General features: G+C 36.5%; 1 protein-coding gene across 3 annotated transcripts in view; it reads left to right on the top strand.

Moving 5' to 3' along the window:
- Positions 1–20,700, top strand: part of SLC26A7 (solute carrier family 26 member 7) — a 78,893-nt gene that overhangs the window by 18,269 nt on the left and 39,924 nt on the right. For all 3 annotated transcript variants that reach the window (XM_051785365.1, XM_051785363.1, XM_051785364.1), the window contains exons 3-5: positions 6,062–6,172; positions 10,859–11,031; positions 17,543–17,707. In XM_051785365.1, the coding sequence (XP_051641325.1) occupies positions 6,062–6,172; positions 10,859–11,031; positions 17,543–17,707 (449 nt within the window). The remainder of the gene's footprint in view (positions 1–6,061; positions 6,173–10,858; positions 11,032–17,542; positions 17,708–20,700) is intronic.

Below are 20,700 nucleotides of genomic sequence, written 5' to 3' on the forward strand. Positions count from 1 at the left end.
ATCACTCATGATAGGTTTTTGTTTCTCTGCAGTGTTGATGCTTCTCAAAAACTTCCTCATAGTTACCTGCTTGTCAGAAACTTCTTATGGCTTCATTCTTTGTATATTCTTACTGAGATGCAGAGGAATTTACTTATAAACCACTTTCAAAATGATTCTTTTATTTTGGAGATGGCCAGATTCTTCAGGTATTATGGCTGACTAATGATTATAGCTCATAGAATTCTCTGTATAACAGTTTATATAATCTCTGTTGTGTTCAGATATTGTGTCAAATTCATCCTAAAGAGTTCTTAATACTACATCTTGGATTGTCTGTCAAGAGTTATAGGTTTTTTCAGGCTATTAAAAGAAAATACTAGACTTTTTTTTTATTCTATTTATTTTAATGTGAATCTAAACTTCTTTTAGGTACAGAGGGTCAAGCTTTCTTGAATAGAGAAATTATAAGTGGGTCACACAGTCCACTTGTTTCTTCTACCATAATGCTTGCAGATCTTTTTTGAACATTGAGATGCAAATGCCAGTATCGGGAAATCTGCAAAGTGGTAGAGTAGAACGCTGTTTTCTCAAACCTACCTTTGATGCAGTTGCCAGATGGTAAGCTGGGAGACCTGCATTTCAGATACTATGACTAACACAACTGAGATGCTTAATTCTCACCAGACCAAAGAAGACAATTAGATGGGAAGGAGCTGCACTGAACTTTCCTTCAAAAAAGAGACAATAGTTGCTAACTGTGTGGTGTTTAAAAGATTTATGGTTCACCATTCAGAATCTGTTCTTCCATCTTGCCTTTATGTTCTTCCTTTGTCTGAGGCTTTGAATGACAGAAGAACCAAGGAATGATTTTAAGCTTTTGATCCTTTTGACATAAAATAACTCAGACAGAAGATACAATCCACACTTGTAGCCCCAGCAAACGGAGCCATTATGAAACAGAGATCTCGCAAGCACGAGGTGAATGTGCATTGAGAGAACTGCTGTTGATCTTCTCGGTTTTTGGAGATAGATGACATTATTTCCAAAGGATCATTTTGTGTTAATAGCTTTTAATCAAGTCACTGTCAAAGCATCTCCAGAACTGTAGGTTTGTATAGGAAAGTTGTTATGAAATATAATATTAAAAATGTTTTATGTGGTGGGTTTCTTCAGTAAAAGTCAGCTGTCCTGGAGTTATAAATTGAAGCCTGTGATATGAGTCATTGGGCGTTTGATTTGTTAGTTCTCCAAGAAGGATAGATAGGAGACTCATTAAATATGTATTAATTCTACATTTTAGGGCATCCACAGGAAATACCTTTCTTACTACATAAGTCAGCTTTGTGAACAATGGGAGCAATTGTATTTTTCTGAAGCATCAGAGAGAGTGACCTCAGCTCTGCAGATAGCGTTTTTGAGTGGGATAAGATGTATTAGTGTCATTTTGGGTTCCATAAACTTGGGGCCTGACCATCTTGATATAGTCAAATTTGAGAGTAAAAGGTTACAATTACAAAAAGTTATTTGAATATACACTTTATTAGAAAAAAACTTTTAATTTTATATTTTTCACAGTAAATATTAAATGATACAAATTTTTATACTCCTCAAATTAATTATAGGCTTACTACTTTTCCTGCTTCTTCATTTAATTTCTGGTTTGAGTATCCTATTTCCAAAAGACGTGGTAGAGCTTTCCTCAGAACAGATGTATGTATCATGAGCGTATTTCCAGATGCAGAAAATTGTTAACTGACCATACTCTGATGATTCATGGGTCTTCCTATGGAAAATATTTTTTTATTGCCATAGTTTTGGCACTAGCATAGCATTGGCCTCTTTAGCCACCAGTGTGCTTGTAGCAAATGTGGGTAGAGTCCTTCCCAAATATTCATTCGCGAAGCCCAGCCATGATTGAGTTAGCAGAAACTATCAACTTAAATGGAGACCTTTCTCCTGTGGTAGGAGATGGCCTTGTTTCTATTTGTATCAAGCTTGTTCTTTTGTAGGTACTTGTGTTTGACGCTGGTCAGCAGTGGTGAACATCTCTTCCTTTTCAACACGGTGTGCCAGAGTGTTGTTATGCACTTGGTGTTAATTGGAAAGGAACATTTTCAGTGAAAATGTGTCCTACAATGTTATCTTATGATAAAGAGGTAGCTAAAACAAACAGTATTAATGTACTGTATCTGAACTTACTGTTCATTATGTGTTTGCATTTCTTTTCATGGAATTTATATTCTTATATGAAAATCTTAATGTCACTGCCACAGGGGTTTCCTCCACATTATCCATGAAGATTATGTGAGATCCTTATTTTATGATCTATTTCTTTCGAGTGTTATTACTGTTTGGAATGAAAAAATTAAAATAATGTTTCATGTCTTTTGACTAGTTCTTGAGCATATGGAATGCATTGCAGTGAAGTTTAATATGAAAATTAAGGAAATAAGTTGAAACATACTACCAATTATATCTTTAAAAGTATTTCAACCCTTAGAATATTTTATACATAATCAGAAAGCCTGAAGTCTTTACTAACTCTATTTTATAAAGCCTCTCTGCTCTAACACATGATTGACATACTTCAGTAATGAGAGTAAAAACCTAACAAACAGAGCCAGGACTTGAGTCAAAGGCTGGTAATTTTATCTCTGTCCTGACTGCCATGACTTCATCATGAAATAAAATGACACACTGCTTCTAAAACTTAATATAAAGAGAACAGGGAAGGTCTGTGCATGAAATGAAAAAAACAAGGGCAGCAGCATCTGTGAGTAGAATCAAAATTCCTGTTGGATGCTGAGGGTTTACTGGGCAGGATAGCCCCATTTCCACAGTTTTAGAGGACTCATGCCAGATTTCTGTTGGCCAGTTCTTCTGACTGTAAGGGTTCATTCAGCTTGTGCCTCTCTGTTCCTCTCAGCCCTGTTCAGAGAGCTGAACTGAGATGTTGACACAGTGTGTGTGTGTATGTGACCTAGGGCTGCATTGAGCTCTTGCACTTTACCCACAACATGTACAGTTTGTGCTGGATCGAACACAGTCTGACCATGATTGTCAAATGTTTCAGATTCAGAAGATCTTAGGAAACATAAAACCAATGTAAACATGTAGAAAAGTGAGAATTGGCTTTTACAGCTAGATGGTGACAGAATATTTTGTAGTAGCTGAAGCCTTGTTTTCCTTCTAAATGTTGAGAGGAAAGAACAATGTACACTGTTCTTAGCCCTGGATTGATTGATTTCCATTGAATAGTTAAAGAGCTAGTGGTCCCTCTTCTGGAACTAAGTTAGCTCAGCCTGTGGCATAGTATGTGCCCTTTGGTTTTGTTTTGTACAGCTTCTAAGCTAATTTTCTCTTGACCTGTATGATAAGGTTACTTAAAAGTGAAACATAGATTTTGTAGGGAAAATTTCAAGGTCCAAAATTAACACAATTAAAATATAAACTTTAGAATGATATGAACATAACCTATTTTCTGCAAAATGAACTTGATATTTCAAAACATATCTTTCAAAATTTCAAAATTTTAATCTTTCCCAGTAAAGAGGGAGTTTTTGTGCTTCCCTTGTAACACGAGTCCACACAAATGGAGAAAAGGATGCAAGGAAGCGGGCATGTAAAGGAACTCACCAAGGTGAGTTGTCTATGCATCGTGTAGATAGGTGTTCTGCACAGTGTGAATTGAAATTTTTGGAAATAGGATTGTTTTCAAATGAAAATGTTCTATATTTATAATTCTCTGGTTCAGTGTTAGACAATTCCTTTCATTTAATGAGTATCTTAAATATAGAAAGTTTTACAGATCATCTTAATCAGGATTTTTAGACCTCTTCCCAAAATGCTGGTTCAGCATTCAATACTGAATGCTGTGTATTTCCCTTATGCTTGTCTGCACAGACAGGTCCCTTCATTTCAATTATGTTGTTATAATTAAAGTGAGGCTGAAGTTATATTTATTTTTCCAATTCCTTTACTTTTTGGAGAGTAAAATAAATTAGCCTTGCATAGTGCTTTATTGAAAGACTGGAATATCTATGTGAGTACTATTCTACTAGTGAATTAATTACAACCTTTTTATCTGCTTTTGATTTTGTTCATAAAATGGTTATAAGGGAAGAACTTTTCAATGTTAAACAAGCCTTAAAAATGTCTTTCTCCTATTCACTATTTCCCCCCCACCCCATGCATAGTCAGTTTTTTCTGGACAGGGTCACGCAGTTCTCTCCTGTGTTGTTTTTATTTTCCTCAGGCACACCCTTCTGTGTTGCTCTTGGGTCAGCATCTTCTTCTACATCTATTGATCATATGAACATGGATGTCACACTACAATTTCAGAGATCTTTCTGGTTTATGATAATGATGTGCTATGAGAAAAAGGCAGAAGTGTCGATCAATAGATGCACTAATTAAAAGAGCAATGAAGTCCATTTCAGTTAAAAAGTTTTAAACCAGACACACTTTGATATATGTCTTCTCCTCTCCAAGTCATAACTAATAGTGCTACTTTGCTGAGCCCAGTATGGATGAAGATGTCCATGTAAGACACATCTCAGCAAAATCTTTGCCATGATGTTTTTCTAGGAACAGATGTAGTACAAGACCTTGTCTGCTTCACATGGAACTTGACACTTCTGATCTTCTGGCATTTTCTTGCCTCCCCCCACCATATTTTTTACTTTTATTTATCTTTATTTATCTTTATTACGGACTCAAATGAAAATTCAAGGAGTTTTTGAATCAAAATGTTCACAATTGACGCATAAACCGAAGCCCCTAAGCAAAGACACTCTTTGGCACTCTCAATAATATTAAGGCCCCATACACCAACATTTCAGGTAAAAAATGCTTTTTGGAGCAGTCAGGAAAGCTTGGTGAGAGCAATTAATCCTACACATTTAATTTTCTTTGGAGATTTTAAATGTAAACAGAAGGCAACATCATTCCATAGATCTGAATCACCTCTGTTGCAGACCACACGTGGTCATTCTCCCAATACACACACGTGTGCACTAGCTTGTGCATCCACTCAGATTGAAGGTGGACTTCAGGAAGGCACCTTGTGTGTTACACAAGCCAGTCCTTTCGTCCCTGCTGCACGATGAGGTATTCACCAAGATCTGTGGAGAAACTCTGCAAAGTAAGTTCTCCTACTCTTAGTCTCCAGTAGTAAGAATTGTGAAATGGCAGTAGAGCTTGCTCTTGCATATTCTGAGAAGTCTCTCTTTCTGCTGACTTGAAAGGAGTCAATGCAGTCTGGCTTGCTATCTTGGGTATCTCAAGTTGAACAGCAACCAAAGCTCCTGCTTTGCAGGAATATTTCTGTTAAAAGATGAGTTCTTGGCATATTTTAAGACTTTCTAAGAAAAAGATAGATGCTCTCTTCTATAGCTAAGCGATGAAGGTAACTAGTAAGTCTATAAAGTTAAACTCTAGCCAATTCAGTTCATTCTTCATCTCAACATGAAACTCAAATACTTTCTGTTTCTTTACAGAAAGTTTCTTTCTTCAGCTTTACATAATGAAAAAAATGTTAACATCTAAAGGCTTAAAAAACCCAGGCACCTAAAAAGAATGAACTTTGGAACATTTTTTTGTTTAAGAAATTAGAAGAAAGCAGAATGAAGGGGTTCCGTCCCAACCAAAATTATAGGTTTTGAACTGTTTGTAAGAAATAACCATCTCACTGCCTGGAGCCCTGGCAGTCTCAAACCCATGTTTGTGAGGGTGGGAGTGAAACAATGCTACCTTCTCTTGCAAGGCCTGGCAATTAAAAGAAAGTTTGGAACTACTGATGGAGACAACTTGGAAACATGGTAGCTGGTGAACCAGTTATTTCTGCTGGTGACCAAGACTCAAAAGAAAATAAGAGGATTTTGATGATGAAAAGAAAAACCTTCCACAGTTTTCCTGATTTTAGTTGTGCAGTTGTTGACATGCTCTAGGTTTTAATAAATGAAGGTGGGTTTTTTTCTGCTCTTAATAAAGTTGTAGATATTTCCTCATTAAAAAAACCAAACCAAACAGAACAGTTTTATCTTCATATAGTGAAATAATTCCATTTAACTTTCTATAGGGTTGGCCTTTGCTGCTCTGTCTTCAGTCCATCCAGTTTTTGGTCTATATGGCTCTTTCTTCCCAGTCATAGTTTATGCCATATTTGGAATGGGACGACATGTTGCAACAGGTAAGTATCTATTTCCTAAAAACCTTTTCAAAAATAAAAAACTGGAAATTGAACTTCTTTTGTTTTAAGATCAATGGAAGGAAAATATCATCTATGACTAAACATCAAACTATGTTTTTGTGCTTCTTTTTACACCTATTTTTTGTCAGTTTAAGTACTTTAAAGAGCCTCATTAAGAATATATTGGAGTTACTTCTGCCATTATAATTTAAAATTGGATTGACACTTCTTTTGTAAGTGTAACTTATTAAGAGTTTCTGTGTTTTAACTCTGCTCTAGAAATCTGCTTCAGGCTAAGATTTTAACAAAGGGCTCTGCCAACAAGATATATGCAAATGGGACTGAAAAAGGCTCGATTGCCTCTTAAACCATAGAAAACACATTACTTCTCAACTGTCTAAACCACAAATCCTGCATTTTTCAGGAAAAAAAAAAGGCTTTTTGTGCCTATTACTTGCTATTGTGTTAAAGCTGGAGACTCTCCCAGTGAGGGCTGCTGTCCACACTTGTAGACTGGTTAGGTAGGTAGTGAAAGGTGCTCCCTGGCTACTATGCTGGTAGTTATTAGTTACTTGTTTACCTTCAGCAGTCACAGCAGCTGCAAGAATTGAATGGCTTTGATCTCCTAGGTTAGGCTGGTTAATGCTCTGTTTCTGATCCCAAAGAAACTAAATTATATGTGGAAGCTGGAAATAGTACTCATTACGTTGAACCACAAATTGTTTGCCATGCAGAAGTTGGCACTTGGTGGCCTCTGAAGTTTGCAACTAGGATGAGACAGGCCCAGTAGTAACACACATCATGACTGGGTAAAGGGAAGCAGCCTCTGTGGCTGTCAGAAGGTTTAAGGAGGAGGAGGAGGGATGTTTTCCTTAAGGAGGAGAAAAAGTCCTGAAAGGAGAAAAGATGGTTGTGGGTAATCACACACAAAATGAACTCTGCAGAATCTCATTGCTCTCATGTATGCAATGTTTTAGTAAGCAGTTAGCAACATATTTTTTAGCACCTTTTTTGATCAAAAACATTCAATTAAATTACAAAAAAAGAAAAATCTAACCAGCTGTAAATTGTCTTAGAGCAAAAGTGAAGCTGAAAGTTTGTTTTCCCTAGATACGCAAAAAGTATTTGAACCTTGTGATGTTCGAAAAAGACCTGTGGATGCTGTTAGTGTCCTAATGTTGTAATGACTGTACTCAGCCCATGTGAAAAAGAGAAGCATTTGAAAAGAAGTGAAAATTTAGAAGTTGGAAAATTAATTTTACTCTTGAGTACAGACAGATTAGTACACTTACTAAAACATGAACCTATATTAAAAAACTATATTAACAAGTGTTGTCAGAAGTTTGTTGGTGTAAGATTACTAGGAAGACAAAAATCATAGGAAGACATCCTATGTAGCAAAGCAGATAAGTAAGTATCTGGCTGGCATAAATTCTAGTAATTAAAAAAGATGATAAAATAGGTAGGTACAAGCTGTTAAGTCTGATGTTTTATTCTTGGGAGGGAATGATGTTCAGAGAATGACTTGCTTAGTCCCACAGCTTCATGTCTGCAGATTTCTGCATGGTCACTGGTGTGGAAACCTATTCCTTCACTGATATCTATTACAGAATTTAATTTTAATCAAAAAAAGGGCAGCAAAACAGTTCTCTTACAGTAATGAAGATTTTTTTTTAAATTAATAAATTTGTGTGACATATGTTGTCAATCATTTCAGCAGAAAAGTCTCATGCACTCCTCCCACCACTTGGTTGAGCTGTTGAGCTGTGTAGGCTGAACTGGAGCTATACTGCCTGCCTCAGTTTCCCAAATGTTCCATAATTCCTTGTGGGCACTGAAGACAATCTCTTCACCTATCAGCATTTTCTGTAAGATCTGTGGTGCTCTCCATATATACACAGGCTATAAAAGTGTCCTTTGTTAGTGAGGTCAGTCATGTTAATATGAAATGGAAAATTCATCAGTGGCCCAGTTCTGTCAGCTTTTACTCACTTTAAATGTCTCTTCTTTGAGATGGCTGATCTACTTTAAAAGATTATACACCTGAGCGACAAACACCTACACCTTTTCCTTCACTGTTTGTGATATGATTGATTTTGAAGCATCCTCTGAGACAACTTCATCCATCATAATAACACCTTTAGGTCTTTGATTTAAGACAGAATTTTATGTAAACTGTTTTCAAATTCAATTTCACGTAAACTGAATTTTTTTAAGTAAAAATGAGAGAACAGGCTTAAAAGAGAAAAAAGCAATCTGAAAAACAAAATATTTACAACTATCCTGTTGCTTGAAAAAAAATGTATTTTTGGCCTAGATAAAAAAAAGAAAATGTAATCAAAATAAACTCCATCATGGTTTGATGGGAAAAATTAAAGGGACTCTCTTGAGAAACAGTTCACCACTTGAAAAATGGAAAGCTTGGCCATATGAGGTGGGCAGGAAAGTGATGAAATGTGACAGGTCAAACATACGCAGGAACACTAAGGGGCTAAAAAAAAAAAAATTTAAAGAATTCCGTGGAGAGTATGATCAAACTGGTAGTTAAAGTTTCTTTAAATCCTCCAAAATCAAGACAGTGAGAAGTAAACTGGTGGCATATCTTTCTGGCAGAGGTGTAATTAGGACATTCTCTGACAAGGCCACAGGATTGTCAAGTTGTCAGTGTAATTTCATTGTCATAAGGGCTCTGCGGGGAATGCTGGGAATGTCAGACCTGTTGGTAATAAAAATAAAAATACTGAATCACAGAATCTTAGAATCACAGGATGGCCTGTGTTGGAAGGGACCTTAAAGATCATCTAGTTCCAACACTCCTCTCATGGGCGGGGACACCTTTCACTAGACCAGGTTGCTCAGTGCCCCATCCAATCTGGCCTTGAACACTTCTAGGGATGGGGTGAAAAAAGATATGTATAATCGGAGTCTGTTGGAGAGGAGTTAATATGACTTCTGTAAAGGAAAATCCTACCTCTCTAACCTCCAAGGGTATGTATGAGTGTCAATAAGCACATGAAGAAAGGAAATACTTTGAATATACGATATCAAAATGGTCAAACAGCTACTGATAAGGTTCCACACCAAAGGTCACTAAAGAAACTAAGTTGTCCTTGTGATAGAAGAAAAGTCCTTTTATTAATTATTAGTAGATTAAAGGTTAAGAAGCAAAAGGCAGGACTTCATGGCCATTTTTCAGGGTGGTGGTGTTCCTGGTAGGTTCCCAAGGAATTCGTGCTGGGAATCCTGGGCCTTTATGAAGGCCACAGTGAAGGTAGCACTTTGTTCACTGGGTCCTGTAACAGTAGAATAAAGGTGAGTTCAATGAGATATAATTTTAAAAGACTTTTAAAGTATAGATTAAATAAAACAGTACAGCAGACAGTGAACTTCTGGAACCCACTCTCAGAGGACATTGTGGAGGGAGAAATTGCAAGCAGGTTGAAACAAACCTTTGACAAATTCATGAACTAGTCCACAAAGTCAAAGAGGGCCAGGTAAGGATGTACTTTAACACAACAGCTATGGATGCTGGCAATAAGGGCAATGGCCTGCAGAAAATGGCCAGGCTTGTGTGCTTTTCCTGAGTAACACCTCTGACTGTCACAGCTGGAGGCAGAGTACTGGGCAAGATGGACAGTTGATCTGACATGGTAAGACATCTCTTATGCTCCTATAGCTCTTCATGAATGTGTTTGTGCTTATTAAGCTATTAGAGGGTGTCCAAAGGAGGGCAACAAAGTTGGTGAAGGGCCTTGAGGGGAAGCTCTTTGAGGGGTGGCTGAGGGCACTTGGTGTGTTCAGCCTGGAGAAGAGGAGACTGAGGGGAGACCTCATTGCAGTTACAATCTCCTCTTGAGGGGAAGAGCAGGGGCAGACACTGGCCTCTTCTCTGTGGTGGCCAGTGACAGGACCTGAGGGAATGGTCTGAAGTTGTGCCAAGGAAGGTTTATATTGGATATTAGGAAAAGGTTCCTCACCCAGAGGGTGGTTGGGTGCTGGAACAGGCTCCTCTGGGGAAGTGGTCACAGCACCAAGCCTGACAGAGTTCAAGAAGCATTTGGACAATGCCCTTGGGCACATGGTGTGACTCTTGGGGATGTTCCTATGCAAGGCTAAGGGTTAGACTTTTATGATCCTTGTGGGTCCCTTCCAATTCGGCATATTCTGTGATTCTGTAATTCTGTGATTTATCTGAGTGTCAGTAAACTTGCTTTATCTCAGCTGCTAAATGTTTCTTTCATAATGTGCCTCCATTTATTAGAAAGCTAGGTGCTATGAAATGGGCTAGGTACCATATGTATATCATAAATTAATTGCCCTAGAAATTTGGTTCATGAACACTTGGGATTCTCAGACAAATAGCTGTTTGGTCATGTCCAGGGTGAGTTAAAAGCATTTCTGATAACTTGAAATAGTTGTAAATTGTTGTATTTGAATCTCTTTTGTAAACATGTCTAAATGAATGTGCTCAAAAAAATTGCATTTAATTCACCTGTAAAAATGGTATTTTACAGGAAGAAATATGTGTTAAATAGAAAAATTACTTTAAAAATTGTTCTTATCATGACAGAAATGTACAAAATGGTACCTTTACTCATAATGGCCAAGTTTTGAAAAAGAGACCATGAGTGATGAGTACATACAGATATAAAATTATTTTTCACTGATTTGTGGTTTTTTTTATAGGAACTTTTGCTTTAACTTCCTTAATATCTGCCAATGCAGTTGAGCGTCTTGTTCCTTCAGTCACCACTAATTTCACTGCAAACAATAATTCGGGAATTTTGGGCTTATCGGAGTTTGAAATGCAAAGGATTGGAGTTGCAGCAGCAGTTTCATTTCTAGGAGGAATCATTCAGGTTGGTAGAGGTCTCACGTTTACTCATGCACTACCTTTGTGACAGCTGTGACATTTGTAATACTTTTATTTTTCTCACTTCTCTGAGAACAACTGATGAAAACATCTGGTCTGATGGTCATGAATGATGAAACTAATGTGTTTTAAGAATTTGCTGCTCCTTTGTTGAGGTGTAGTAATTATCTGTATACATGCTGCTAGTGTGTTACAATGTGAAGTAAAACCACATTCAATCAGCTCTAATATAATGCTTAGTTGCTGTTGGTGCCCCTTTTTCTTCCCCTTCAGAAAAAAGACATGAATCAGCTCCTGGGAAGCACTGACATATTCCTTTGGATTTCTGTTGCTCTTGGCTTTAAGAGAAATAGTATACAATATCCAATGATTAAAAACAGCAGGGAAAATGTTTAAATTCTCTCCAGGGTTTACACACCCATCATTAAAATGAAATAGTAAAACAGATGCCTTTGTATGATTCTCCAAAGCTTATTCAAATGATCAGAGGTCTTTTAAATTTCTTCTTTTTTCTTATTCTGACTGCAAGTGCTGAGTTGCTTTATCCATTGCCAGTTGCTTAGATCTTCAAGAAGGCTTCTCTCTTTCCTTGTAAGTATTAAAATGGAGGAAATGTTCCAGCATGCAAAATTGCAACACCTCCTGGGTACCTGGCCTCCTGAAAGAAACCCAGACTCCTGCCCTTGTTGCTTTGGATCCCTCTACCATGCAGAAGATGAGCAAAGAAGCCCAGGGCATCTCCAGTGGCCTGCATGCTTGGCAGGAACGGGGCATATCCTTATGCTAGTCAGTAGGAAATATCAAGAAGCATGACAATTTCTGTTGTATTTTTACTATTCTTTTATTGGATACAGGATTATGCTGTATGGTAGCAGCATGAGGGAAAGCCTGTGGACAATATACAAGGTAGAACTGGTGCTGATTGTGCCTGGCTGTGCAAGCACGTGCTGTCTCATTGCACCAGTATGTGCAGTACAGCACTGCATCTTGTACAGTGTGCTTGTAAGAGCAGAGCATGCACAGAGCTCTTTGCATGGGAATCCTGTGCTCACAGCTTGGAAATCTCCTACATTATCCCCAGAGAGGCCAGAATGCTTCAAGCAGGAAGTTGGTGCCTGCATTCATTTGATCTAACTTCAAAATCCAATGCAGAAATTTTTTGCTTAGTGGATGGAGAATCCCGTTAGGTGTGTAAATCCTCTAGACCTCTTACTCTTTCATATTGAAAAGTTCTGCTTTTTCATATACCTTCAATTGCATCAGCTGACTTAGCCTATGTCCTGTTTAAGCTTGATTGAAATGAGAACAACTAAATCCTCTGCCTGCATCTTCAAAGCAGGTCTGATAGGGAACTGTGCCACGTGCATGGGCTCCTCTCCCAGGTCAGTAATGTCACTTGCATTGGAGTCATGCTAGCACAACCACAGTTTAATGGTTAAACTCACATAAATGGTTTAATTAAAATACTTATTTCCTAGAGAAGTGCCTTGAAGCTCTTAATAATGCAATATGCAAGTGAAAGTCTGGATCAAGGCTGAGATTAAATTGTGCCATCTTCCCAGGTGCTGTTAAGTGTGGGAATCTATGTTTCTCATCATGATTCCAGTCTGACTAACAGTTCCTGCAATTCCCAGATAAGATGACAGGGCACATATTGCTGTTAATGGAGAGCTGTCAGTGACCTGCATCTAGTTATCAGATTAGACTAGAAATTATTTAATAGCCTGGAGTAAATGTATATCTGGGACAAGAGAAATAGTGTGATGCATTTGGGGGCAAGAGTTTTCCACTGAAGACATCCTAAAATACAGAAAGAAACTGAATTGTCATTGTAGCTGGTATTTGGGATGGTACTTCTCTGGAAAGGGAGCAGACCTGGGCTTTGGTATCTATTATGACTTGTTATTCTGAAAAAAAAAGTCAAAATGCAGTGCTCTAATCAGCACAAAAATCTAATTTCGCAAAAACAACTGATGCTGTGATTATTCCATACCGTGGTCAACCTCCATATGTAGGATGAAAAGTCCCTGTCCAAAACAGCTGATTCCTTCTATGAAAGAGTAGGTAAAGACCTGAATGTCCTTGGCCTGAAAAGCAATTTGGTACTATTTTTTCAGTAGCCTGGCTAAGTACTCTAATCAGCAATTAATGTCAAAGAAAAAAAAGGAAAAACATACAAAATACTGAGTCATGGAGGGAAAGCAAAGGGTAGAGATGTGTTTTTGAAATGATCTGCTGTTGGCTGCTGTATGTTTTGTGCAGACCGTAACTGTGCATTTGTGTGTGAGGCAAGCTCTGAGCAAGCTTTGTGAATCTCAGTGCCATCTAGACATGAATAAATTAGAACTGTTTTCTCATCATCAGGTGAAGCTTATGAGATTTGAAATTTGGTGCTTAGTTGCTTAAATTTTTTTCAAGTAATAAATTTCAGAGTCCTAAACAGCTTTTTAAATATAATGTTTGAGGGACTGTTTATAAAAGACGAAAGATATTTAGTCATCTTAAGAGGCTTCTGATGAGGATAAAATAGTATTAAAATAGAAAATAAGTAAATGTAAAATAAAAACTGTAATTACAAAAAATAATATAATGAATTTACTATTTCATTTTTTAAAAGTAGAAAAGAAGGAATAATGAAAATTTTTTCCTATATTTGTGTAGCTCCTACTCTATTAAGATAAACAGGGCATGGAAAACTAGTCAAGTTAATAGAATTCTTTCCTGATATTAAATACATCAGATGTATTGATGGAGATGTATTGGGGAGAGGAAGTGAAGGAACATAACAGATGCCTACGGGATAATTTTGTAATTAAAATTGGATGATGCCTTTATAACATTAAAAAAACTCAAAAAAGCTTTTGGATAAGATTTTTTCCCCCTATTAATATATTATATGTGCAAGAATGCTTGCATAAATATATGTGTCTATAAAAGAACCTCAGCATACTAAACTGAAATTCAACATGAAGATTTGCTAATAGAGGAAAGCTGCTTGCAGATCAAAATGAGAAAAAATAATTTTTATCCTACAAAAAAAGTTTTATTCTCTTAAGACCACAGTGTTACAGAGTTCAGCTGTGCTACTCTTCTGTAAATGAGAAATAGCTGCTCATTGCATTCCAGTCTTCTACATTTTCACTAGTAAGTTTTTCAACTGCTGTATTTTGAAAACTAACATGTAATTAGTTGCTGATATAAAGTATTTGAAATAAAAATGTTTCTAGTTATCAGGAGAACAAATTTACATGGTATATTATCAGTTTACTTAACAAAAAAGGAGCACATTTGAATATGAAGGGTGTTTTTGTAAGGCTAATATTCTTGTCCAAAACTTTTCTTCCCTGTGGGGAATGTTATGTTGCTCTATTCTATGTTACACATAATTTTTCATGAGATTATAACATGAGTCTATTATAAATGATAATCAGGAAAACAGTTAATTTTTCTTTTACAGTGGAAATAACTTCTTGCAGGTTCATATTCTGTATCTTGAAAACTACAAGTAGGCTAGGTGGGACATCTGGTTCCTACAATTATGGTGCAGCATACAATGTGTTAGTACAGAAAAACCATAGAAAGAAGACTTTTTCAGGTCCTGGAGTGTGGAAAGATCACCTTCCACACCATCAGAAGCTACCAGACACTCTTGAGACACCCATAATGAACATGAGAGTTGCAATGCAAAAGACCAAAAGCTCACAATTAAATGTCTATTGAAACAGGCTGAGAAGAGTTTTAAACATTGCTCAGTGAAGCTGAACTGCCCACGTCTGACTGTTTTCTCTGCATGGTCCATAGATGTCTTGATTTTTGCAACCTCTGACTTTGAGATAACCAATACAATGTACTAAATGAGAGTCTCACACTCTGTAGTGTTTCCCTCCAAGAGATGTTCCCCATTCCTGACCTTGTCTTCTCAGCCCATACAGCAAATCATCAGAAAGGGTACCACCACTTTTATTTGCTATAACAGTGAAAAAACCTTCCAGGACAGTGGAGTTTTAAGAGCTTTAAAATTCATTCTCCAAAACTGAATTTGTGCAGCAGGTAATATGATATCAGCCTTTCAATTACTCTCAACAGAAAGTTTGATATTAGTAATTTTCAGAGAGCTGTTAAGTGATAAAAATTTTTACTGACCATGAAGTTAAATTGACTACATGTTGAATGGAATTTTAATAATAATAATTTTAATAATAATAAACTGAGTGTGTTGTCATGGGAAGAAAATATTGAAAGTGGACAAGAATCAAAAGGGCTTGAATTTGCTTTTTGCAACTGCTCATTTTTCTTCTCCTGGCTAAATCCCCATTCTCTTCTACTTGTTGGAGTAAAATTATGGAGCAGTAAAGACAGCTGCAAGAAAAGGTTCCATTTGTATTATCTTTCTTTCATCTTGAAATTTCCTTTTTTTTTTCTATAATTTTTTTTTTTAGAAATCACATCATCCACCACTTTTACCTAATTATCTGGTTGTATAACTTGTTTCCATGATCTCTTTTCCTTTACTGTGCATTCAAGGCTACCTTCTCTCACTTTCTCTTGTGGTTTTTTTTTTCCCTCTAGCAGCTCTTATTTTCATTTACATGAATTTAATCAAAAATGCATACCTGGTGAAAGCAAATTGTCTAACACAAACCATACTCATGGTTTGGATGTATTTTACATAACCCACAGTTATTAGCAAACAATAAAAAGTATATTTGAAGTGTGATCTTTTAGTTACTATCTGTAAAGCAATCTCTTAAAATGCTGAAGATAAAAAAAAAAGTAAAGAACCAAAAAATAAATCTGAGAGTGATGCTGAAGTTTCTAAGTTCAGCAATTATGACACCATTTTCCTTTAAATCACAATAATAACTTTCTCTGAAATGCTAATAGTAACTAACACTTCTGTGTGATATTAGGTAGTTCAAAGAATTGTCTCTAATTCCATGGCTAAATAAACATACATCTAATTCTCTGTAAACTAAGCTATTACCCAGTTAGAAATATCACCTTCATACAATAGAAACTGATCTTAGAAAACAAACAAAAATTCACCAGGGAAGGAAGAACTTAATTCTTATTCAACATCATTACTGTGAACAGTGTTTTAAATATCTTAGTAGGCAGACTGTTAGAACAAACAGCTAAACAAAATATCTGAAGTTAGTAATTATCAGTTTTAGGCCTGACTAACTAAATTACTACTCACTGAGAGTATAACAGTAATTATCATTATTGGAGTCCAATCTTGAACAGCAATCAATGTTCCAATTGCACGTGATACAGAGCAATTTACATGCTATTAGTGGGAAATAGAAAAAAAATCTCAGATTTAATTGCTCAGATGGAAGAGGAAATTGCTCACAAGAGATTTTTGTAGTAAATTAAAATCCACTTTGGTATTTTTGTTTCTTTTTGGGTACTATGCTCATAGCTCACTGCATACAGGTGAATTTTATGGTGAAAAAATAAATAGTGTTCAAGCATCAAGAATGCTAACATTTGGAAGTGATACTTTTAGCTTCAGAACACAAAAAAAAAGCAAAGGACACTGTGATATATTCCAAAATGATGATATTTAGTGTGGTAAACACAAAATAATCCTCTTAGACGGTATTGTAAGAAACAACTATGTGCCAAGAGCATGTAACTTCAGGCAGAAGAACAGCAAATGCAAGACCATAGAAGTAAGAAACTGCAAAATTCATTGTAAGGGGAGAAAATGTAAATAATTTAACATGTCAGAAAAAAGTTAGGCATTATGTAAACTACAGTAGCAGCTGTAGTCACGTAACAACTTTATTCAAAGAATTAACAGCTCTCAAATCTCATACCTCAGAGGAAAAGAATGTTTGAAGTCTGGGATAAGGGGAGAAAAGAGTTGAGCCCAATGGTGCTTTGAATATTTGTCCTGTATTCCTATGAAGTATCTGCAATAGTTGTAGGTTCTGCTGTAGTTCAGATTCCTGGATTAGAGGTCTCTCCATGAGACTCTCCATACCACTTCATAAATTTGGCAATTACTGTTGGAATTACTAATGTTGGGAATCTTGATATCAAGATGATGGCAATCAGTAAGCTGGATGAAGATAACGATCCTTTGCCTACTCAGGCTGGATAGCAGTGAAGCAGGAATGAGTCTTAACACCACCCTCACTTTTTAAGTTGCTTTACTTCCTTTTGCTGTGTTGAACTGATGTTTTCATGGTGTTGATTGTGCTCATATATTTGAACAGGAGAGAATACTAAGAGTTTCTCTGAGTGCGATTTTGTTACTAAACTGATGTTAGAATCTGGTAAATTAGTGGTGCAAGTAAAATAGTGCAGGTAAACCCAGAGAGCTTCAGTGGATTCCATTTTCAGCTATATTTGTCCTTCAAAGACTTTTGCTTTTTATCCTCAGCTCTTTTATCTTAAAATATATTAAAAGAACCGTGGCTCATTGTCCTATCACCAAGATGGTGCACTGTATTATAACTGCTGATACTCCTGCCTTTGTCCTTTAGGTAGCAATGTTTATGCTGCAGCTGGGCAGAGCCACGTTCTTGTTAACAGAGCCAGTAATAAGCGCGATGACAACAGGAGCAGCTACACACGTTGTGACTTCACAAGTGAAGTATCTGCTGGGAATGAAAATGCCATATATATCGGGACCACTGGGATTTTTTCATGTGAGTTCAGTGAAAGAGATGGGTTACTTCATTAGCTAACATTTTATTAAATAACTACGCTATATGCTATATAAAGAGTAAGAAATTTGTTATGCACATGTGTGAATGAGCACAAGATGAACCTTCATCTTGCTTTGTCTGTTTGTAAGAATGGATTTGGAAAACTTGATGAAGAACTAGCAGAAATGGGTCTTATTTTAAAAGGATACAGTAATCAATTTCAAATAAATATATGTGTTAAACCTGACGGTCATTATGGTAAAAGGAAATTGGCCCATGATTTGTGGATCTCCTATGCAAAAATTACCCAAAATATGTTACTTATTGCCTTATGACATGATAAACACAGCAAGTGGATAGCTTTAAGGTAATGTTTATAAAATTCATTCAGCATTTCATACAGTAATGTTCCCGTGAGTGGTTAAACTGCTTAAAGGATCACCATCAAAGGTACTGGCAAAAAATCAGATTTTAATATGAACTTATGGAAGAGTGACTAACAGAGTTCAATGGCAAGTTTCACTCTATTAGTTATTCCATGGATGAAGCATACATAGGAAAATTGCATTAGAATCAATTTAGAATGGTTTACATGGAGACAGGATGAAACAGGGTAAGGATAGGGATACAAAAAGATAAGGTGTGCAAAAGGGCTGAACAGCACCTCATTATTGATCAATTTAGCATTTACAAAGTGATTAAATAGAACTTGCTATAATTATAACAGTGACCTAATTATAGCTTCACAATAACATTCACACCATGATCATTTCACACTCACAGACATAGGCAAAGATGTATACATCTATTTCTGTGCATGTACAGGTACCTGTCAAAAATTCCCTTCAAGTTCAGTGAAATACTAATGGCAAATACTGCAGTGTTTCTCAACAGGCATGGGTTGCACCCCAAGGTGTGGGGGTGTGGGTGTGTGGGTGTGTGTGTGTGTGTACCAGCCCAGGCCTCGTCCTAACCAATAGTCTTTCAAGTATTGCAGACTTGAAGGTTGATGAGGGTTGAAGAGGTGCCCATGATCCCAGAGGGAGGTGCTGGCACAGTCCACTGTGGCCCAGGAGGGCTCAGATGGCCTCTGACTTAAGACATCTGTGTTTAGGTTCACAAGATGATTTGTTTTAGTCATTAATCAATTCCTATGCTGGCACTAACTCAAATCAATAATTAATGAAATTATTCAAAAGTCTAGTAACAATGGTAACATTCTATCAGTAAGCTTCCACCTGGGCCATAACCCAGGTTGGTAACTATGGGAGTTTCCAAAACATTTGGAAATTGTTTCCAAAACTCAAGCAACAATGGTGCTGTTCCACCTGGGCTACAATTCAGGTAGGGTATGTCCCAAGGCTGTCAGGGAATGACTGATTATCGTTTGTTCCCTGCTTTGGTCAGACAGCTGAATTTGCTGCCACAGTGTTTTTCCCACCTGTATCATGCAAGAGCACCTGGTACAGTCAAGGACACTTCACCACCCAGCTGGTTTGGTCAACGCTGAGATCGTAGGGCTGGCCCAAGGGTGCAGGGTGATGCACCACCCCAAGTATCATGGTTACTGCCTTTGGAAAGTACATATTGCTGGCTGAAAAGTTAAAGAGCAAAACATATTCTTGATGGTAACTTATTCCATCAAGCTCTGAGTTTAGATGCTGTGAGCATAATCTCTTGGCATTAGTAATATTACAACAGTAGCTGCCAAAAAGACATTTTTCTCATAATAAAACTTTACTTACTTGTTGAGGTGATACTTACATTGCACTGATAGTGAGGCTTCATTTAGTTAGCCACTAAATCAGGACACCTTATTTAAAAGCACTGACTGTATCTTCCTGCCCTGCTATGTGCTTTATTTTTTGCTATTATTTTGAGAAATTTGTTAATGGGAAATCTCTGATAAGAAAATGTTGCTTTTTAGAATGGTTTTTCATAGTATTTTATAAATTTGATAATTTTTGTATGGATAATTCATTAATAAGTTTTTTACAGGACCAATTAATTAATGAAAATTAGGGACATGTAATAAACACAAGCAATTTATCTTGTAGGGGCATAGCCAGAAGTATCATAGCCATTTTTATGAGTTGGCTTGTGAAACTATTACAAATTATTCATCATATATTAAATTTTTTTTAAATCATAAATAATTCTTAATATAAAACGTGACTAGCCTCTTTTTCATGGTGTTTCCATCGAGACTATACTTACATATAGGAATATTGTCATCTTGTACGCATGAGTGGTGTTAAGTACCACAGCCAAAACATAATCAAAGTATACATTATGAGCAATAATAAAGAACAGCAGTGATATGAAGAAATAATTCCGTGTTGGTGTGCTGATGATATCATAAATGAGGTCATTCAAATGCTTTGAAAGAAATCTATTCCCTTATCGCCTGTATTTTTTAATGTATCTGAAACAAGTTCCTTGCCCTTCACTTCTCTTTTGAAATCAAACCCCTTTGAACATTTTCCAAAGAAAAATTTTCTTGATGTTTTTAAGGTTTTGAGTTGCTCTGTAGAATTGACCAAACGAAATTCATTCTGTACAACTTGAGAGAATAATAAAAAAGGGATGGTTTTACCACAGAAGTGTTTTAAAAGGTTTCTAGTATCTGTTTAGACTTATGGGTTGCCTTAAGAAGGTCCAATATCTCAGTCAGAAGTACCAGATTTAGATTTTAACAGCAATTTTCTTCTGTGGTGGTAGTTTTATATGAAAATTATACTAATTATGTATAAGTTAGTTTGCACATGTAACTAGAGAATGAAAGGAAAATTTGTCATGTTTCTCTGGACGTGTTCTTTACTTCAAATTCTCAAAACCCAAAGACTGGTATTTTGCTTACATTTTTCTTCTTTCTCTACTCCAAAACACCTCCCACTCACAAAACCTATTGCTTTGCCTCAGGCAGCCTTTGGGTTGGCAAACCAAGAATAACAATGTTTAATAAAGTGTGATAGAAGAGTTGCAAGTAAAGC

This window comes from Manacus candei, unplaced genomic scaffold (genome assembly GCF_025592945.1).
Source record: "Manacus candei isolate 608988 ecotype Guabito, Panama unplaced genomic scaffold, ASM2559294v1 h1tg000019l, whole genome shotgun sequence".
In the NCBI taxonomy this organism is placed as follows: Eukaryota; Metazoa; Chordata; class Aves; order Passeriformes; family Pipridae; genus Manacus; species Manacus candei.